Source organism: Protopterus annectens, chromosome 5.part0 (assembly GCF_019279795.1).
Source record: "Protopterus annectens isolate FY-2018-M chromosome 5.part0, PAN1.0, whole genome shotgun sequence".
NCBI lineage: Eukaryota > Metazoa > Chordata > Ceratodontiformes > Protopteridae > Protopterus > Protopterus annectens.
Genome location: NC_056735.1, coordinates 1,828,318,448 through 1,828,342,447, shown reverse-complemented (window position 1 = coordinate 1,828,342,447; position 24,000 = coordinate 1,828,318,448). Strand labels below are relative to the sequence as shown.

The following is a 24,000-nucleotide window of genomic DNA, read 5'->3' as shown; positions in this document are numbered from 1 at the left end:
CACCAGAAAGATTTATGCTAGTAAGTGGAGACGCTTTTCTTTCTGGGCAAAGTCTAAACACTTAGATCCCTTTACTGCTCCAGTGCATTCAGTTCTGGACTTCTTAGCAGAGATTTTTCAATCAGGATCTTCTGCTTCTACAGTTGAAGTCCAATTGGCAGCAATCTCTAATTTTCATGTTGGTTTAGCGGATCAAAACATAATGTCCCACAAGCTTTGCAAAGCCTTTCTCAGAGGTATATTTCTCCTGAAGCCTCCAATCAGAGATCCTCCTCCGCAGTGGGATTTGAACTTAATGCTGGCATCCTTGATTCTACCCCCCTTCGAACCGGCTGCTACGTGCTCCTTAAAGTTTCTTGGTGGCTGTTACTTCAGCTAGAAGGGTTTCTGAACTTCAGGCCCTTTGTGTCCGTTCCCCTTACTTGGTTTTTCACAAAGATAGGGTATCTTTAAGACCTAATCCATCTTTTTTGCCCAAAGTTGCTTCCCAGACGAATCTTAACCAATCTATTGATTTGCCAGTTTTTTCCCTAATTATTCAGACAAAGCTGAACAAAAACTTCATTGCTTAGATGTCCATCGTCAACTCAGATATTATTTGGACAGAACTAAACAATTCAGAAAATCTGATCAACTATTCCTTTCTTATGCAGAGAACAGAAATGGTCTCCCAGTCTCTAAAGTGACCTTATCCAGATGGCTGTCTTCTATCATTTCTTATGTTTATCATCTTAGAGGCAAGCAACTGTCCTCAAAACCAAAAGCACATTCTACCAGGAGCCTATCCACATCCACAGCCTTTCAGGATAGGCTACCTATTGACACCATTTGTGCAGCAGCCACTTGGGCCACTCCTCACACCTTTGTCTCTCATTACAAATTGGACTTGGCCTCCAGGGACAGGGCTAGGTTTGGTTCCACAGTTCTCAAGAGTCTGTTCCATTGAGCCACCCAGGATAGAGGTGCTAGGGACGCGGTCCCATCCAGCAAGAATGAAGGCGAGTTTGACAACTTAACATTTAGAAGTTATGTACATACCATAACGTTCCGTGTTAGTTGTCTTCTCTCGTCTTCTTTCTTGCGTCCCTCCCTCCCTCCTTCCCCCTGGCCTGGACTGATCTTGAGGTTGTACCTTCCTTTTGTTGGGGGTGTTGTCACTCTTTCCAAGAGTTCACAGTAGGAAGAGTCATTATTGTTAGTGGCCATCGGCCTAGTTTCTCCTACATTTAGTAATCTTCTTCCTTGGAAGAAGTGTTTTTCAGCAGGGTTTTCTTCTAGCTACCAAACGAGATCTGAGGTAGTTACGCCCTGCATCATGGGATATAGGGTTGCCTCGAGCTGGTAAAATGAGTTCTCGAGCTTAGCAAGTGCCGAGTCGGAGCCGAGGATCGGCTCCGAACCATCCAGCAAGAAAGAAGGCGAGAGAAGACAACTAACATGGAACGTTATGGTATGTACATAACTTCTAATTAAATCTCAGCCTTACTACAGGATATGTGCCCAATGAGTGGCGTACAGCAACAGTGGTCCCTCTCCATAAAGGTGGTGCCTCAACGGATCATGGAAACTAGCGCCCCATAAGCCTGACTAGCTTGGTCTGCAAAGCTATGGAAAGGATCATCATGGACCTCATAAATAAAGATATTGGGGACCTACAGACACTGGATCCTACCCAGTTCGGCTTTGTTAAGGGCAAATCCTGCCTCTTAAACCTGGTTGATTTCTTTGAAACAGTCACCAAGGCCATTGACGAGGGGAAGGTGGTCCACACAGCATACCTGGACCTCACAAAAGCCTTCAATACAATACCCCACTCGGGCATTACAGATAAGCTCACCAGCTTAAATATAAACCCCTATGTCACTAGATGGATTGCAAACTGGCTCAAGGACAGAACCCACATGGTTAGAATTGCTGGAGCCATGTCAGACTCTAAACCAGTTACAAGTGGTGTCCCACAAGGCTCAGTCCTGGGACCTCTCTTGTTTGGTATATATTTCTCGGAGGTACAGGCCAACACGGAAGGACTGTGGCTGACCAAGTTCGCAGAGGACTGCAAACTGGGTGCCATAAATCGACTCTCCAGCCGACACAAGCATCTTCCAAAAGGGCCTCATAGAAACAGACAACTGGTGCCAGAGCCATGGCCACAAGCTAAATGGCAAAAACCAAGTGCCCACAAATTACTACATAGGTGGTAATCCATTAAGTACAGAAGAAGTAATTAGGGACCTGGGGACCCAAGTTGATAGCAATCTCTCATTTGACAACCACGTGGCCAAAGTGGTTAGAAAAACATTTTATATAGCCCACCTAATCATGAAGGGATTCACATCTAGATCAGGGGAGGTCATCGTGCCTCTTTTACTCATCCCTCATCAGGCCCATAATTGAGTACAATGCCCCTTTTGGGATGTACCTTACCAGACACCTGCAGCAACTGGAAAGACCCCAAAAGTACCTCACCAAGAGGATCAAAGGGCTTAAACAGATGCCATATGCTGCCCAGTTAAAGAAACTCCAGCTCTACTCAGTGGCATACCGCCTGTTCAGAGGCGATCTGTGCCTGATGTATAAAGCCATGTCCAACCCAGAATTAATGGACATGCTGCACCTCAGAAAATCCAAATCCCATCGAGCTACGCGCTCGAGAGACTTGAACCTCAGCACTGAAATAAATAGGACATGCTGGAGGGACAGATTCATAACCCAGAGGCTCCCTTCACTCTGGAATAAAATCCCTGTCCAGGTTAGGCAGAGTCCCTCATTGACTCTCTTCAAGAGGAATCTTGATGAGTGGATGGGAGATCGTAGGTTTACCCTGGTATCACTTCTGTGTCACTGTTAGACAGAGGCACAGTATACTAACCTCGATAAAGGGCATAGCAAAATAAATTTAAAATGGGTGGCGAAAGCCAAACACATTCTGGCTAGGCTTATAAATGCCCTATAGCCTAGTATGAATCTATGAACATATATATATATATATATATATATATATATATATATATATATATATATATACACACACATATATATATACACACACACACACACGGTTCCCCTTCAGAAGGTCGAACGGCTGAAATCTCAAAATGCATATGGTCGAGACCATATGCTCGAAATTTCAGAAGCTCGACCGCCTGAATGGGATCAGATACAGCAGAAAGGAGATTTCCCTTTCTGCCTGTAGTGATCTCGGAGTTGGAATAAATAAGTAGCGGGGCTGTGGTGCAGGGGCTTGCCTGCAGAAACATTGTTTTCTGTTTTGCTGTTTTTTTTCCCTTTCAGAAGGTCGAGCTTCTGAAATTCGAGCACATGGCTTTGGCCATATGCATTTCGAGATTTCAGCCGTTCGACCTTCTGAAGAGGAACCATACATACATACATATATATCACACACACACACATATATATATATATATATATATATATATATATATATATATACACACACACACACATACATATATATATATATATATATATATATATATATATATATATATATATATATATATATATATATACACACACATATATATATATATATACACACACATATATATATATATATACACACACACATATATATATATATATATATATACATACATATATACCCGAACCATTAGATATATATATATATATATATATATATATATATATATATATATTATATACATATATAGACACACGTACACACGTACACACACACACACACACACACACACACACACACACACACACACACACACAGACACAAAGCATGCTTTTGTGATGGCATGTTTGAAATGGACAATTTCACGTTTTCATCTACAACACCAACTAGGAGTTTTATGAGCATAACTTTTCTATATTAGTATTGTTAGATGCTGACAGTTTAAAGATATTTTTAATATCTCAGAGTCTGGAGTGAAAAACATTAGCTTTCTGATATGCTGTATTAAGAAATGCCAGCAGAGCAATTTCTTTACTATGTTTGGTCTGGAAGCCATGTCACAATGGTGATAGTATGTTACTATTAAGTAGGTATCACAGTAAATGGGAATGCATACATTCCTCCAGTACCTTGGTTAAAGGTGAAATTATAGCAAAGGCTCTATAGCTATTTAACAGCTAAAGAGTGGCCACTCAGCATGTCCTTTAAAATTTATACTGCTGTAAATACAACCACTCTTGCCCAGTAACATTTTACAGTGCAAACTAATATTAGATGTCATACAAAATGACTCTGACTCAAACCCTACTAGTGTGCCTCCACAACATATTGGTATTCTTTACCAACTACTGTATCTCCCTACCAAATATAATTAACACTCCTACAAGCCGATACTCACTACCTTAACAGTTCCCAAGTTCATCAATCATCACAGCACCCACACTGTACCAGCAAACCTTCTTAGATTTTTTTTCTGTTACAGGTATCTTATATCTAACTACGTTACCATAAAAAATCCAACAAAAATAAAACACAACTGCATTGACTACATACTTTCTTTCATATATTTTCTACCCAAAAAATCAGTAGAGACATTTACCCAAACCCTTGCCGTATACAACAGCAAAAAAAAAAAAAAAAAAAACAGCACAGTATTAAATGCACCATTCTCTTTTCCTCTCCCATCCCCCAATTTCAGTCTTCTGTTCCTAAATCTCAATCTTAGAAGCATATGCCATAAAATCTAGGTCATACATGCTTGTATTGCTGAATATTCCTCAGACATAATTATAGCTGCAGAAACACAGCTGCAAAAAATAAATAAATAACAATGAAATTAAACCACCTAGTTTCAATATAATTAGGCTTGACAGGACAAATGAGCAGACAGGTGGAATTTCCATTATCTACAAGAATTCTCTAAACATAACCACATATGCACAGGCGATGCATATAAAATAGATGTGAGAAAACTAGATACAGTAGTCCATGAAAAGAAAAAGTAGCATTGATCATCGAAATTGCTACACCTAGTGATTATAGTGTCTTACGCAGACACAAAGTCATAAAATACCAGGATTTGCAGGAAGAAATGATGGCAATGTGGAAGAAGGATACCCAGACAGTTCCAATAGTAGCTGGAGCAATGGGTCTCAAAAAAAAAAAAACACAGTCATCTGTAGATATGTTATCGATGCATGTAACTTCACAGGAATTACGGTAGACAATTTTGGGCACACTGTGGGTGCTGCAAAGGGCACTTTTGGTTAACATTAAAGATTGAAACAATACTAATTTTGTGAACTTTAATCTTCCTTTGACATGAAAATGGTGTCATTCCCCATCATGGTACTAGAAACTCAAAAGACTTGGAGAGATTAAACTGTGAGATACCACAGATTAACAATGCAGAATTAATTGCATTACACCTCAAAATCAATAACAGGAAAATTCTTTCTTTAGCAGCTATACATAGCACACCAGGTAAAAAAAAATACCATTGTGGAAAATATCCTATACTGGATATTCCACCATATACAACATGAAACAATGACACTAGGAGACCTAAATATACACTGGCAGTTTATCAATAGCAACATGCCATCTGTTTCCAAAAACCTATATGGCTTTGCACAGTTAATTACATCAGTTACTAGAGTCCACAATGTTAGGCAATTAGACTGGATTTTTACTAACAGACTCAATAAAATTAGGGCAGCCAGTAGCCTTCCAGACAGATTAAGTGAGCATTAACCCACTTACACACTCAGAAGTTACAATAACCAAGACACAAATATAATTTACAAACACACTTATCAAATGTTTAACAGAATATAACTGGAAAATACTAAAATCTAACTGGAAAATACTAAAATATATGCCTTTAGACTTTGCTGTCTCACACATATATTCCTAACATTTCTCAAATTCTCAATAACCTTGTCCTGATATGTACTAAAAGGGTCAAATCCAATCCTGCGTCATGGCCAACAAAGGAAATTAAGAAATTAATGCTACAGTGTTACAAATCCTGAAGAGTGGCTCAAAAATAAAACACAAAATACATTTCAACTTTTCTGACAATTAAGGAAGAGGATAAAATATTACAAGGAAAGATAGCTTAACATCCTCCAAACAAACATCAAAACAACCCAAACTCTTCTCGACATCCTTAACCAAATTTTACATCACGTCGAATTACCACCCCCACCCCTACATCCAACAATACTACTGATTCAATCCCCCCCCCACAGTCTAAGAACTATTTTATACAAACTATATTGTTCTTCAAAAACAGCAATACTCTACTTCCCTCTGAGTACCTTCAGCCTCTGCTAACTATCCCCAGCTATTTGACTTCAGCATAGTACTAACCTCCACCATTAAAAAAAACTCCTACATAAGCTTAAACCAACCACCCTAGCTGCTGACCAACTTTCCTCAAAATACTTATAAATGGCAGCAGATGCAATTGCTTTTCTGGTCTCTGTAGTGATAAATAGATCTGCATCCGAAAAATACTTTCCTTCCATATGGAAAAAAATCAGTTGTTATACCTTTACACAAAGCTGGCATAACTACAGCGTTTAATAACTACAGGCCTACTGCAATCCTCTCCCCCCTATCAAAAATACTTGAAAATCTATTCATGTATAATGTCACCTAAAAACAAATAATTTGCTCTTGGATACGCAGCATGATTTCAGACCTCACCACAGCACAACAACAACCCTCCTTCACTTCAACTGTGTTCCTAGACTTTTCCAAAACTTTCGATACTATATCTCACCAACATTTACTCATGGAATCCTCTTCTATAGGTCTTTCTCAATCCTCCGTTAAATGGTTCCTTAGTTATCTATCTGAAAGGCAACAAGCAGCCAAATGGCAACAGGACCTCTCGTCCAGTTAGCATAGGTGTCCCTCAGGGCTCTATACTAGGACTCCTTCTCTTTAATATTTTTATAAACATTCTTCACACTGCCTTCCACCAAGCAAATATAGCACAATATGCAGATGATTTGACTTTAATATGCACAGCCCCTCAATATCCAGACTACAAGAAATCACCCAAATTTCTTTCTCTTCAATGAAACCTGCTGAAAAATTCAAATGTACTGCTTAATCCAAATAAAACAAAACTGATGTTCTTTGCCCCAAAACATTGTCTCCATTAAAAACAATCTTTCTTGGTTACATCTGCAAATAAAATTAAACAGAGGTAGTACCACAGAATAAATTCGTGGGTGCTGTAATAGATGGCAATCCCAAACATTCTTCAAACAATTAAAAAGACCAACCGGAAACCTGGATCCCTTTACAGGACAAAACAATACCTTACAGACCCATGAAGAAAAACCCAAGCCTCATCCTATTTGTTCCCAAGTCTCTTCAATGATTCATTTATCCTTACAAACCTAAGCTGTACACTAAAATCCAAACCAGCACCCTGCTACAACAAAGGAGCTACATTTGCTACAAACACTGCACACAGAGCTCACCACTGCCAAATCTTAAAACAGCTAAACTGGCTAGAACTCATCAACGACACAACATACTGTCAAGCTAGTTAAGGTGTACAAACTGATATATTATTCTAAACAATACCCTGCATTAAAAAGCATACTACTGCCCTACACCACCACAAGGAACATCTATTCTGGTGATAAATGTCTTCTAAATACTACTAAAGGAATAATTAATTGTAGGACTCACTATACTCCTGTTACATCTCCAAACTCTAGAACACCATCCATACACAAGTAAAAATGACCAACAAACTCCCAAGCTATAAACTCCAGCTCAAACAATATCTTACCCAATCCTGGTCATGCTCAAGTTAATCACCAGGTTGAAACCTCTAATGAAAGCACAAATTTCTTATTGCTTATCACTAACTTTTTGCTCTCCTTAACTTGAATCGTTACACCTCTAACAATTTTCCCTCTTGCATCTGAATCAATACATCCCTTTTTACCCCTTAACACTTCTCATCTTTCTCTTTTTCTAACTGCCCCCATCCACTGCTCTACCCCTCTCATGCATCCCCTGTGTAATAAACTTTCCAGATGCAACAATATAGAAGAGGCAGCCTAAATATACCATGCTCTCTCAATCATATGCTATTACCACTGTCCTCCTACATACTACTACTGTCTCCCCTCCCTTCCTACATAGTTTTATAAATTACTTCATTACATATCTTGAACTCCTTGCATTATTGAAATGTTGTTGTGTCCTTCGGCTTTTCCCAGTTAAGAACATTAAACTTATTTACAACGCTTCCCTTTTGCAGTGTCAATCCATTTACTTCCTGCAAGATTTTACAGCTGGAAGAACTGTACAGATACTATAATTGTTGATGTAAATACTTTATATACCTGTCTTGAATTATGTTTGTTTGTTCATGAGAAATGTTACTTCTGTTTTTTCTGAGAACTGTCTGAAATTCACTTGTTAATATAAATGTACTGTGATGGAGCTTTTTCCCCAAGCCTCCCCTGAAAATGGCTATGCCCAGTCAGACTTTCCCAGTAAACAGAGACAAATAAATTAAAAAGCTGGACAAGCAAGTAGAGCTGCCACCTTTGTAAAGGTGAAAATGTATGTTTACTAGCATAAATCTGTGACATAGGATTCTTGTATAGACCTGTTGATAAGAATGGTCAGGATATAGCACTTTTCAACCAGGTCTCTGTTCATACAAGGATTTCAAGTGAGTAATGAGCTATCCAAGGGTGAACTTCTGCAAGTTTGTTGTAGAGGCTCCTGGTATTGCTGTTACAGAGTTTTAAGTCCTTAGGGGTTATTGTTATTTAGAGGTGTTGCCTTAGAATGTGACAGAGTTTCCGTACTGATATTATTTACTGCTTTTGTATGACCTAAATTAGGATGTATGTCTTCACAAAGGTGAAGGATGATAATAGAGTTGAGGGTAGCATGTTTGAGGATAATTTTAGTTTAGTTTTTTTCTTTTCCATGACTTATAAAGCAAGATTTGTTTTGAATGTACAATGGCTTTAAGAAGTGAATATAGCAAGCAAGGAGACATAGGGTAATGGCAAAGGAGTTACTGGTGTGATTCAAGGATGGGATGCCATGGCTGGGACTATTAAAGGATGTGAATACAGACGGAGGTTGTGTGATGTGAAATTGGCAAGAGCAAGGAGAAGAAGAGGGAGGAAAAAAATGGATGAGCATTCTTATGTGCTACTGATAAGTGGAGTTGGTAAGAAAATGAAATGCAAGAGTTAGAGCTATTTTACATAAAGAGGTGTGCACCTTGAAACATAAAGCAACTGCACTTCTATGACAAAATGTACAGGGCACTGCAGTGAAACAACATTGAGTGGGCTGCAGAAGTACTAAGTGAGGATTGTGGGTATAGTATCGACCGGAGATTCAGAGTTAAGTGAGCAACAGTGTGAATCTGTGTGTGCTTGTGTAACATATGTATGTATATATAAAAATAACATTTATGTATATGTGTATTTATATACATATGCATACATATCTATAGCTCTATAAATATATATATATATATATATAAATAAACACAAACACACACACACATATGTATATGCATGTGCGCTTCTAACATATGCATACATGTAAACACACACACAGAAGTGTGTGTGTATATATATATATATATATATATATATATATATATATATATATATATATATATATATATCACTCAAAAACACAACAGGTGATCATGTTTTTATCAATTTCTGGAATGTGTTAACTGCAATAACTTGTTGGGATGTTCTAAATTATAATGCTTTTCTCAACATCAGAATCTGTTCTCTAATGGTCTACTGTAGAAAATAAAGTCAGCAAGCAAGCAGGTTTTAGACCTCTGACAGTGTCAAACTACTGTACAGAACATCATATTATAATGTGTAGTGAATTCCTAGCAAAAAAAATCAAATAAGGTAAATAGTGAAAAAAAAGTAATTCCTATTGTTTCAAAGATAGACAGCAATGTGTTCCCAAAAACTAACTTTACAATCTTATAGAAAAGCCAGCAGATACCAACTGCATAAAACTAGTTCAGAGGCAGGGCACCACTTGTAGCTTATGTGAGAAGAGTAACAAACAGATATAGATTGCCAAAGAACTGGTTATGACATGAGTAGACAATGTCTCTAATGGGAGGAAGGTCACAATAGTCCCAAATTTGTTGTAGACATACTTCCAAAGTGGATGAGAACTTGAGAGATTAATGATACCCCAGAATACCTGTGACTCCATTTAAGGATATCAAGCACATCATGGACTAAATTATGCTGTAGCAGAAACGCTGCAAAGCACAATTCAGTGTTCACCCATTGTGCGCTGCATTTGTGGGAGTCCAAAACTAATCAGAAAGAGAATAATGGATGTGTAACAAAGCTACGGCTATAGATCTTGGCTCACTGCCTACCAACGATGCTTGACACAAACGGCAGTCCATTTTCAGAATAATTCCTTCTGAGGAAAGCAACCCTTCCTGGCAACTGATCACACTCAGAAAAGACTACAATACTGAGGACACAGCACAGCATAGACTTGAACTGGAAGTCTCTATCTCTATGTGATAAGAAAATGTGACAACTTGCACTGCAGCAGCTATGTTTACTACAAAAAATAAAGTACAAAGTGGAATACAACTTTTAAACATCCATCACATTATCTAAAAACTCATTAACTTGCTTTTCGAGTTTCACAGTTATTTTACAACAAAGAATGAAATGGTTTGGTAGATGGATTACTGTACAAACCTAGAAGTTTACAAATCTGTTTTCTACAGTTAGCACATTAGTGGTAGCAAGTTACCTCTTTCACATCTTTGAAAATGTTTACAAACTCTTCATTTATAGACAGACTTCTGCGTTCTATATCTCCTCGTAGATTTCTTCTTGTCCTCAAACTGTTCTCAGCAAAGAAAGCAGACAATGCTTTAAGGGCTTCCAGCATTTCCTGTAAAGTACAAATATTTTAGTTATGTTTAAGAATTAATATTTATTACTGTGCTTTGAAAGGATTAGAAATTTAGTAAGGTACAGTAAGTAAAAATGACTTTCAAATAACAACAGTAGGCAAAAGTACTTAAGTGAAGTAAATAATCACCATACCAGTATTTCTTCAAAAAAGTGACTGGCAACAAACAGCATTTTAACGTAATTTAGCAAACTGGCTTCTATTCAAAGTTATCAATCATATTTTAACTTAAAAGTAGGCATAATGGTTAAGGACTTCCCTCACAGATACAAGGTTTGATTCTGACCTCTCATTTCTGGCTAAGCTACTAATAATCTGTACACGGACAGTGTAATTTTTACCTATGTGCCTATTTGTAAGCAGATGAAGGACTTCTTACATGAAAAACATATATGTATATGCTGCAGCTATACTGTTAGCAGGCATATATCCAGTATAAAAGCAGTGTTACCTTCATACTATTCTCAGCTTTTTTTTTCTAGTGAAAGACATACAACTTACAGTTATGTACCGGTGTAACAAATGGTAAATGTAACACTAATAAAACTATGGCCATATGCAAATACAACTTAAGGTATACATATTAAGGCATAAATAAAGCATAAGAAGTAATCAGATCCAACAAAAACTACTGCAAGAATAGGAAGAAAGCTGTTCCCTGCTATGGACATGCTAGCCTGGGACACACAGTCTGACAGCTCCATAATGTCTCTCTTCACACAGTCTAGCGAGATGTCTCAGGTCATTTACAATTACATGAACTATTACTGAATCATACTGGTACCTGTGGTGCAATGACTTGAGTGTGTACATAATTTGTCAGATCCTGGCAACTGAGCGTTATTTTATTCTTTTTCAGCCTGATGAAAGGGGCATCAGTAAGATGCACAATGGAGTGCCCTATAACTAGAGGGCTGGGTAGTGTGTTAGCTTACTTTATGGGCTTAGTAGATGAGGCTCCACTTAATATAGCTGTATATATAGTGTTGGGTGTTGCTTTTAATAGCGTGCCTTTGGGTTTACTGAGGAAGATTTTACAAGTGGAGCATCTGGGATGTCTTTGAAGTTTGGGAAGATTTCATTACAGCGCCTCAGCATATGTTAGTCTACATGCACGGTGCATACTATGTGCATTGGGTGTAGCATGTGTATTTCTGACAACCTGGTTGTTATAGAGTGCCTATATGAGTGAGTTTTGCCTCCAGTGACAATAAATTAGTATATCTCTCACATACTGTATCTCTTTCTTTAATGACTGATTGGTTGTTGGTGAACATGAAACAATTGCTACCTTGTCGCACGATGCCCATAAACACTAAACTAGCTGCATAGAGATTGGAAAAGTGCATATCCATTATGACAGGTCCTTTATTAGTTGAACTACAACCAGGCTACCATGTATTGCCAATAGATGGAAAATCCTCAGTCTTTTTAATTTAAAACCAAATAAAGGTGCTTGCTGAAGTGTACAAATACACAGATTTATACAACAATTAGCTAGATAATGAATTCAGAGCAAGTAAATCAGTAGAATGGACAATGCCAGAAAAATGCACTGTTTTTCAAAATACGGACAAGAAAGACAATAAATATTTCAGGATATCAACAGCAGTGTACTTTAAACAGCTTACAGAAGTATGATTACTCAATAAAAGCACTCCGCTTTGGCTGGATGGCACCAGATGCAAGCCATACACTTCTGAGGTACAGTTGAGGATGCGAAGCATTGTTGAGCTCTGTGGAAATCAGCCAAGAGTTGCACAAATGTGCCAAATTTATACAGGCATTAAAAACAAGGTAAGCTGAGTAATAAGCCCTCTAGCCAAAAAAATAATTGCACTCATGGCTCTCTAGTATGTTTCCCAGCTCAAGACAGACCAGGCTACCACCTACTGCCACTACATGGGAAATCCTCAGTCCTTTTAATGTAAAAACACAGAAAAGAGTTTGCCAGAGTGTAAAAGTATACTGATTTATCAAACAAGATTGATAATGAATTTAGAACAAGTAGAGCAGCAAAATGGACAATGAGATGCAAAATACATTTTTTTTTTCAAAATGAGCACATGGAAATGCGCAAAATATAATTCGATATTAACAGCAGTGTAGAAATGGAGGAACTCTCACAGCTCTATTTATAGTAATGGCGTGCAGATAAAAAAAAATCAACAAATTTAAAAGGCAGAATGAGGAATGGGAAGGTGAGTCACAAAAATCACCAGTAGGAAGTCAGCACTGTATGTAGTTGTTGCAGGTCTTGAGTCTTATGAGAGAAGACAAGGCCACAGATATACTCTGTGTATTAAGTCTCTCTCAAGAAAGAAAAGAAAATGTAACAGGAACAGATAATACAGAAAACAACTCTTTCAGGTCAAGCAAGTACACTTTTTACAAAAAAGAGTGTCTGAAGGTGAGAGAAAAAAATTACACCAGAATAATAATTTATTTTAATATGTTGATTTTATGTTTTCTGGTCAGCTGAACAGAAGTGTGTGTGTGTGTGTGTGTGTGTGTGTGTGTGTGTGTGTGTGTGTGTGTGTGTGTGTTTTATTCTAATTATCTGTTCAATTATTATATAACTGCTCCTGTACCAGCCTTACTTGTAAAGTAATGGCATGGAAGATTATGGAACACAAAGATAATGGCACTTACAATGTCTGGGCCCAAATCTATTAGACTTTGTAAAAGGAAGATCCTGCCTATTGCATTTAGTACACTTCTTTGAAAAAATCACTGAGGTATTGGATAGAGGTAAATCAGTATACACCACTTAACTTGACCTTGCATAGTACTTCAACAACATTCCACCTTCTAGCATGATCGAAAAACTAATCCAACTAGCCATAAACCCTTACATAACCCACTGGACAGTAAACTGTCTCAATGACACAAATGAAATATCAAGATTGGGAACAATCGATCTAAAAGGCTTGTTACTAGTAGAGTCCCCCAGGGGTCAGTGCCAAGGCTGCTTCTACTTTATATTTACTTTTCTGAATTAGAGTTGATGTTAACAGTCAGAAGCTGCAGATGACTGCAAACTTGAAATATCATTGGCTCTCTATAGGACTCTCAGATCATCCAATAGGATCTAACACATACAAACCTATGGTGCCAGGACCACCAGTATGTCCTTTGGGAAACATGAGCACCAATGCACATACCACATAAATAATGCACCCCTCAAAAATGACACTGTGATTATGGATCTGTGCACATCTGTAGACAATGAATTCTCCTTTGGCCACCATATACTTAATGTTAACAGAAAGTCTTTTTAACTTGTCAAGCTGATCATCAAACATATATGTTCTAGGTTCAAGGAAGTTATAATGCTCCCTTTGATAAGTATATGTCCTAATGCAAGATCCAACTTGAAAAATCCCAGCGCTTTGGAAAGGGGTAGCAAGAAGTAAAATCTGTGGTGGCAAAGCTACGAAAGACCCAGTTGATCAACTGCCTAGTAATAACCTATGTATGGATGGACAAGAACTATTCAACACTGAATTTCAGTATATTGTATGTGCAAGAGACCAGATGGAAGGGGAGTAAGGCTAGGTGTATCGGAGGTGGGTTCAAATTGTTTTATCATGGTGTGGATGGATGGAGACATGGTGTAGGAGTTATCCTGAAGGAACAGTATGCTAAGAATGTTTTGGAGGTGAAGAGAGTGTCAGATAGAGTGATGTTTATGAAGCTGGAAATTGATGGTGTAATGATGAGTGTTGTTAGTGCATATGCTCCACAAGTTGGGTGTGCGATGGATGAAAAAGAAAAATTATGGAGTGAGTTGGATGAAGTAGTGTTGACTGTACCCAAGGGTGAGAGAGTGGTGATTGGAACAGATTTCAATGGGGCATGTTGGTGAAGGGAACAGAGGGGATGAGGAAGTGATGGGTAGGTATGGTGTTAAGCAAAGGAATGCAGAAGGTCAGATGGTAGTGGATTTTGCGAAAAGGATAGATATGGCTGTGGTGAATACGTATTTTAACAAGAGAGAGGAGCATAAGGTGACATACAAGAGTGGAGGAAGATGCACACAGGTGAATTATACCTTATGTAGGAGGGTCAGTTTGAAGGAGATTGGAGACTGTAAAGTGGTGACCGGGAAAAGTGTAGTTAGGCAGCACAGGATGGTGGTTTGTAGAATGACGTTGGTGATCAAGAAAAGGAAGAGGAGTGTAAGGGCAGCACCAAGGATCAAATGGTGGAAACTGAAAAAGGGTAACTGTGAGGTGGAGTTCAGGGAAGAGTTAGGACAGGCACTGGGTGGCAGTGAAGAGTTACCAAATAGCTGGGTAACTATAGCAGAGCTAGTAAGGGAGATGGCTAGAAAGTTGCTTGGTATGACATCTGGACAGAGGAGGGACGACAAGGAGACATGGTGGTGGAATGAGGAAGTACAGGAGAGTATACAGAGAAAGAGGTTGGCAAAGAAGAAGTGGGATTGTCAGAGAGATGAAGAAAGTAGACAGGAGTATAAGGAGATGAGGTGCATGGCAAACAGAGAGGTGGCGAAGGCTAAGGATAAGGCATATGAAGAGTTGTATGAAAGGTTGGACACTAAGGAGGGAGAAAAAGACCTGTACGATTGGCAGGACAGAGGGACCGAGCTAGGAAAGATGTGCAGCAGGTACAGGTGATAAAGGATAATCAGGGAAACATACTCACAAGTGAGGAGAGACGTGTGTCGAGCAGATGGAAAGAGTACTTTGAGGGGTTGATGAATGAAGAGAATGAGAGGGAAATAAGGTTGGATGATGCTGGGATAGTGAATCATGAAGTACAATGGATTAGCAAGGAGGAAATAAGGACAGCTATGAAGAGGATGAAGAATGGAAAGGCTGCTGGTCCAGATGACATACCTGTGGAAGCATGGAGGTGTTTAGGTGTAATGGCAGTGGAGTTTCTAACCAGATTGTTTAATGAAATCTTGGAAAGTGAGAGGATGCCTGAGGAATGGAGAAAAAGTGTTTTGGTACCTATTTTTAAGAATAAGGGTGATGTGCAGAGCTGTAGTAACTACAGAGGGATTAAAATGATCAGTCACAGCATGAAGTTATGGGAAAGAGTAGTGGAAGCTAGGTTAAAAAGGGATGTGATGATTAGTGATCAGCAGTATGGTTTCATGCCGGGAAAGAGCACTACAGATGCGATGTTTGCTCTGAGAGTGTTTTTTGTAGACTTAGAGAAAGCATATGACAGGGTGCCTAGAGAAGTTGTGGTATTGCATGAGGAAATCGGGAGTGTCAGAGAAGTATGTAATAGTGGTACAGGATATGTACGAGGGTAGTGTGACAGCGGCGAGATCTGCAGTGGGAGTGACAGATGCATTTAAGGTGGAGGTGGGATTACATCAAGGTTCAGCTCTGAGCCCTTTCTTATTTGTAATGGTGATAGACAGGTTGACAGATGAGATCAGACAGGAGTCCTCGTGGACTATAATGTTTGCAGATGACATTGTGATCTGTAGTGAGAGTAGGGAACAGGTGGAGGAGACCCTGGAGAGATGGAGTTATGCTCAAGAGAGAAGAGGAATGAAAGTCAGCAGGACTAAGACAGAATATATGTGTGTGAATGAGAGGGAGGATAGAGGAATGGTGAGGATGCAAGGAGTAGAGGTGGCGAAGGTGGATGAGTTTAAATACTTGGGGTCAATAGTTCAGAGTAATGGTGAGTGTGGAAGAGAGGTGAAGAAGAGAGTACAGGCAGGATGGAGTGGGTGGAGAAGAGTGTCAGGAGTGATTTGTGACAGAAGAGTACCAGTAAGAGTGAAAGGGAAGGTCTACAAGAGGGTAGTGAGACCAGCTATGTTATATGGGTTGGAGACAGTGGCATTGACAAAAAGGCAGGAGTTAAGAGCTGGATGTGGCAGAGTTAAAGATACTAAGATTTGCACTGGGTGTGACAAGGGTGGACAGGATCAGGAATAAGTATATTAGAGGGTCAGCCCAGGTTGGAAGGTTTGGAGACAAAGCCAGAGAGGCAAGATTACGTTGGTTTGGACATGTGCTGAGAAGGGATGCTGAGTATATTGGGGAAAAGATGCTAAGGATGAAGCTACCAGGTAACAGGAAACGAGGAAGGCCTAAGATAAGGTTTATGGATGTGGTGAGAGAGGACATGCAGGTGGTTGGTGTGACAGAGCAAGATGCAGAGGACAGGAAGGAATGGAAACAGATGATCTGCTGTGGCAACCCCTAACGGGAACAGCCGAAAGAAGATGATGAGACAGAGGCACTATTTTACATCAAAAATACAAAAAAATATTAACAATACACAAATTCCAATTTATGGTTCCCCCATTCTCTGCTCTAACTAATGCCTTCCACAGCTGGAAATACAGGAAAATAACAGACATTCCATGAGTCAGAAGGCCTTCTGCCACAGGGCAATCCATTACTTTCCTGCAAAGCCCACCCTGCTGGACATTACTGTTTGCAGAAAGTAACATTTTAGTCTAAATACTTGCAACCATAGGGTCAGACATTCAGGAAGTCGTAATATTAAGTAAATCTCAACTCTGTAGCTCAATACTTCATACATACATACACACACACACACACACACACACACACACACACACACACACACACACACACAAACACACACAAACACACACAAACACACACAAACACACACAAACACACACAAACACACACAAACACACACAAACACACATACATCAGCCAAAAGTTAAAAATGTGTGTCAGGATTTACACTGTATTTCTGCTTTTGCTCCTCTCATTAGTTAAAACACGGCTTGTGTAGCATACTAACTGCAAACAAAATGTCTCTTTTAATATTCGGATGATCAGGCTAGGAGGTTTGCACATATCCACACTACCAATTAAATGTACCCTTATACTCTAAGTTAGTAACTTATTCTCTTGGAAGTCCCAACCTTTTTGAAAACACATCACTATGAGCATAGTGCTATTGTTATCATTATTTTTATTTTAATTAAAACATCCATCACACACAAATTCCATGTTAAGGTAGATCAAAAAATTGTAACTTTTTTGTTTTCTTTCTCTGGATTCAATCATCTCGTTTTAATGTGATTTATATTCTTATCAAGTAACTGACTAGATGACTTAATTAATACGGTCTTCTCAAATAAATGAACACTGGGATATATTTTATAGTGAATCTTAACTTAGTCTGCAAAGGTTTTAGTCTCTCTCTCTCTCTCTCTCTCTGCCTCTCTCTGACAAACACACACACATTTATGCACAAGTGTGTGTGCGTGCACACAAATACACATGCAAAGAGTGTCCATCACTAGGGTACAGTTATCATAGTTGCAAAAATGGAGCTGCCCAAAATGATAGACAATTTTTTAGCCAATCAGGACAAAATCATGTACTTTCTTCTCTCTTCACAGCCACAAGTAGGCACTGTATCTCGTATTGATAACTTGACAACACCTGATGAAGGATGACAGCCTAAAAGCTTTACTATCTATATAACCTAGGTTAGTCCAATAAAAGCTATCAACACACCACTGTATTTCACGGTTTTCTGGCTTTGCATATAAAGAACACTAATCTCAACAGCATTTTTCAAATGCAGGCGTCTGATATGCTTAAAAGACTTTATGCTCAATTGCAGCTTGTGGCTGTTAATGAAGATTATGGAACTGATGGAAGACAGGCAGCTTCTGGAACTCTGTACTAAGCATGAGCTGCCTCCACATGTAGAACACAAGGCCAGGAACGGGTAAAGTATCCTCACAGTAATATACAGCATAACAAATACAATTTACACAAATATGGTGAAAGCAATGTTAACTACAGTTATTCCTGTAGACCTAAAGAGTACATCTGAATCTGTGTGGCACATCATACTCCGGAGGAAGTTCAACGGATATTTTTTTTTAGTGTGCCACTATTTCTCCCTGTTGCTTGGTGACCTTCAGCCCTTGTGCGGCCCTACTGGCTCACTTATTCTCAACAGTAGGAGTTGGTGAAGCCGGGTGATCATAGTTTTACAATGCCTTACATCCCTCCCCATAACAGCCTCAGCAAACAGTAGTCCTAAAGTTCAGGCCTCTTTTAGCATGCATGCCTCTGTGTGTAGTCAATGCCTGCAACAATGTGCATGTACTGCTTGAGAAATGCTCATTCAAAGCTGTTATTTTGCGAATGATGAGACAGCTGGACTCACAAGTTGTCAGTCTTGAAGCAGAACAAACTACTATCACCACCACCTTCAAAATGGGACTACCACTGTTGGCTGTTCATTCCTACCCTACCCTTGTGGCTTCTGCTGTCTCCAGATCACCACATAATTCATGGTCATTGTCAGTGCTTCATCCCTTTGCACCAAAACTAGCAGATGTTCAAGGGATATGATATGGGTGAGGACCCTTGCAAATGATTCCACAGTCATCCTGCAGATAGAACCTTCAGTGCTGTGATGGGGAAGCACACACTGAGCTGAGTACACTACAAGCAAGTGCACTGCAAGGACTGGTATCAGCTTCCACCTTCTTTTTCTTATTTATAACTGAAGGAATTATTTACCCAAGTTGCACAAACATACTTAATACTGGTTTAATGAGGGGACAAGGAACTAGCTCTAATGGATTATGAAAGTGGCTTGGCAAGAAAAAAAAAAAGATGATACTTATCTGAGGACAAAACATTTAAAATGTAGCCCCAGCATGCTGAAACATCCTTTCTAAATTCATTAGAAATGCATTCAGCTTAGCACAGTCTATATGAAAACTGTTACAGGGATAACGATGGACTGTGATCTAAACCCTGTTGCAACAACTGCATCAGAAGTCTGTAATAATCTTGTCATCTTCACACTGATAGTCTTTGCGGCCAAAGCTAAATGGTCAAAATGTGTCTCATCTGAAATATTTGTATATTGTCCATAGGTAGACATGCAGTTTGTATGGAGGTCATACCATTTCTGAAGTTAGAGAGACTGAATTTGAGACACACACCTGCTGGTCTAGACCTTGGTTGAAAAGGGTCTCAAGACCAGTTAGTTAATTTATTTATATTTGTTGACTGGGGAAGTCCAACTGGATGAGGAATCCCTTTTCAGCAGAGGCACAGGGTAAAAAAACGTCAGTGGTGCAATGTAATAACAAGATACAATGTAAATTAACACTGATAAATTGATCATTAGTATCATCTTTGACAGTGCAGCAATGGAAAGCGATACACAGTGGCATATTGAAATAGTTCACATTACATAAAACCATACTGAATAAAAGCATACATTCATACTGCTAGAATCACAGTATCATGTTGAAATGAAATATATTATATACAAGCATTTGTAGCAGAACATCGGTAAACAGGGTTATGCATGAGTAAACATATAAATATCCATGCTAAAGTGGGAGTCAGACAAGTTATTCAGATTGCATTAAGGTGATGTATCCTTTAAGTAATAAATTATAGGCATAACATTATTAGTTGTGGACCTTAGTGTCCAGAAGTCTTAGCCAAAGAATAGCAGGTATAGCATTAGTTACAAGAGACAAACTACATACATTTTATTTACAACAGAGTCATCATTGTTTATTACTAAGGCCCAAATGTTTTCAGGGATGAGAGAGATTTGTGAAAGAGGTGGTAAGGGAGAGGACTGTTTGTGAGGAGCAACAGGAAAGCTAGGAGTCCTTGAGATGATCTTTTAGTAGATCTTTGAAAGTGGACAGGTTGGTATTAAGTTTAATCACACAGGTAGTGACTTCCACAGTTTGGGGTGTGAATTAAATAAATGGCTTCTCCTGCTGAGTTATGGGCTTTGTAAGTGGCCTTTTGAATTTCCTACCTATCCAAACAGGTGTCCCCCAAGGCTCAATACTTGGCCCCCTCCTATTCAACTTCTTCACCAATCATCTTTAGTCCTCCTGCGACACCTCCTCCCTCATACAGTACACCAGTGACTCTCCTGTTATCTCTTCTGCTGACAACATCTCTCAACTTCTTTCTATCACCCAAAACTCCTTCTCATCTGTGCAAAAATGGCTCACAGCATATCAGCTTATACTTAACCCTAAAAAAACTAAACTCATACTATTTCTTCCCAAAACTCTCCACCACCTTAAATCCACCTTTACTACTTCTTCGCTAGATAACACTCTTATCAAAGCTGAACCTTATACTAACTTACTAGGTACAATAATCGATGACCAACTCAAATTTGACATCCATATCAAACACTGTATCAAAAAAAAAAAAAATAACATGAAACTGGGTCCTGTCTACATGAATAAGAAATTTCTTGCTTCCGAATCTAAACCTGCCCTTGCCCAAGCCTATCTCCTTCCATGTCTCCTCTACGCTTTCCCTATCCTAACTCACCTCCAGTCAAATCTTCTCTCCAAACTAGAACAAGCTTACAATAACACAGCCAGATTGGCCAGTAACCGACCTTATAAATCCCATCATTGCCTTGCCCTGAAACAGCTTCAATGTTTAAAATTCCCACAGCTCTTACTACTTGCCCAGCTGCAGCTCACACACTCCCTAGTCAACAAACCGCTAGCCTGCCCATCACTCTCTACTGTAGTATCCCCTTATACCACAACCCAGTCTCTTCGTAGTTCCAACCAGCACCTTCTACACATCTATAAACCCAACAAAACTTATGGTAAACTCCTCTACAAACACTCGGTGTCCCTTGCGTGGAATAGGCTACCACCTCACATTCGTAGTATTACTAGTTCCAGCTGCTTTAAAGCTGAAGTCAAACACTACTTTCTGAACTCAAAAACCTATCCCTGCCTAAATCCTTCATAACCTGCATTTCCCTTTCTTTTCACTACCTGTCTACATCTAATAATTTAATGACTAAGCCGCACACTAGAAAATACTACATTATGCTACTTGGGTAAGATATGTCCTTTTTGTAAATACTTGAATGTAGTAGTTGTAGTTACTTCATTTTGTTTTATTTTTACTACAGTCATTTGTTTCACCTGATTATTGCATATGTAATTTTGCTTATGTTGTATGGCTGCACTGTTTTTCTTGGGTTTTTGTATATTGCCTACTATATTATCTTTTTATGTTTGTATTGCTGGAGCTTTTCTCCTCGAGTCTCCACTGAAAACGGGCCATTGGCTCACATGGACTAACCTGGTTAACAAATGTCAAATAAATAAATAAATGGATTTTTGTTTGTTAATTGTAGGCTTCTGGGGGTAAGTAGGTTTGGAGGATACTTTTTAGACCGTGACACTTATCGGGTTTCTTTACAAAGACATCAGGTAAAAGCTGCTGGGAGTATCTGAGGTAGCTCTAGCCAATTACATTTTTGAGGCAATGCAATGATGGGCCCTATAAGGAAGGCTGAAGCCAAATCTGGCAATTTTGTTGTTGCATTATTGTATCTTGGAGATTTGGGAGGCATGGAGATTTCAAAGTATAGGGGAGGCATAAAGTTTTGTTGGTAGTTGAGAACTGTATGCTACAGTTTATCTACTAGGTTTAAGGAGATACTGTTTTATTTAGTACAATGTTCCAAATATTTTAGGAGTCTTTTTGATTGCTTCTTCTATATGCAAATCAAATGTTGGTTTCTTGTCTATAGTAACACCTTGCAGCTTAGTATGTGTAACCCTCTGAATTTGTGTACTGTTGAGGAACTGATTTTGAAGTCCAAATTGGTGTCCAAGTGAGATTTGGAGATAAAAAAGCAAGTTGTTTTTTTTTTTGTAGGATTTAGCAAGTGTCGGAAGTTGCCTAGCCAACCTTCAGTAGAAGAAAGGGACTCTTGGGTAAAGGTTTGGAGTTTACACAAACTGTCAGCTACATAAATGAGAGCTGAGTCATCTATGTACTGAACAACGGATGCATGCATAAAGGCTTTGTAAAGGTCATACATGAAGATATTAAATAGCAGGGGTTGTAAATCAGATCCCCTGAAGTACCCATTCAGTGGTGGAAGAAAAGACAGAGCTGCTTGCCACTTTACAGCTTGGTGTCTGTTGGTTAAACAGCTGGTCAACCACTTTAGGATGGAGTGGACAGACCTATGCACTGTAGTTTTGGGGCAGTTTTATTAAAAGACACAGAGTCAAAAGCATTTAATAGATCCAAGAATAGTAAGGAAAATATTTTGCCATTGTTTCTATTAAGGTTGATGGTACTGACACAGACCAAGACAGCAGCAGTTGTGCTGTGATTTGGTAACAACCCATGTCAGGTAGGAGACTGGATACCATTATTTGTACAGTGTTGTAGCAGTTGTATGTAAACACATTTTTCTAAGACTTGTTGAGAGTGAAAGAAGGACAGCAATCGGCCTGTAGAGCAGTATGCAAGATGTTTTCCAGACAGCCTGAACATACTTTTTCTGAATTGATCTGTTTATTAACATGGATACTACATTGGCTACTGCATCTGCATAAATTTTAAGGTACTCCACTGGAAAGTTATCTATAGCTAGACTGGTGGATTTTAATCCAAGTAGAATTTTTTTTGATAGTGGATGAGGAATTTGGCTTTAGAATGAAAGAATTATTATGGATGTCAGTGTGCAGACAAGCTAGCAGAGTTAGAATTGCTGATGGTTTTAATGAATTTGGTAGCACTTTGGATGAATTGAGTGTTGAAATAATGGTGATAGCTCCTGGGGAAAGGTTGGGATGGGGTGTTACTTGGCTCTGCTGGCATGTAGATGCTTATTCATTGAAGTCCCAAAATGGTTTAGGGTTATTCTACTTGGGTTTTGGAGTGGACGGTAGTATTTTTTTTTTGTCTGTGGTAACTTTACTTTTAATATAGTTACGGAGTTGCCTGAATGTCTGATGGCTCCAAAGTCTTTTCCACTTTGGCCAGGATTTCCAGGCTTTAACTCTTTAATGGATTAATTACTTAGTCATTTCTGTTAGCCATGAGGCATGATCTACTCTACTTTAATCTACTTTAATCTAATTTTTCGGATGTGACCATTTTATTGAACATACTGAGAATGATCTGATTACATTTTAGTGTTGCATTGTCTGATGGTAGGCATTTCATTCTGTTCCAGTTAAATGATTTTAAGGAACAGGTGAAAGCTTGTGATATTGAAAACTAAGTTACAATGGTTAT

General features: G+C 38.8%; 1 protein-coding gene across 2 annotated transcripts in view; it reads right to left on the bottom strand.

Moving 5' to 3' along the window:
* COG6 (component of oligomeric golgi complex 6) overlaps positions 1–24,000 on the bottom strand; it is a 1,421,580-nt gene that overhangs the window by 1,383,436 nt on the left and 14,144 nt on the right. For both annotated transcript variants that reach the window (XM_044071656.1, XM_044071657.1), the window contains exon 2: positions 10,766–10,909. In XM_044071656.1, the coding sequence (XP_043927591.1) occupies positions 10,766–10,909 (144 nt within the window). The remainder of the gene's footprint in view (positions 1–10,765; positions 10,910–24,000) is intronic.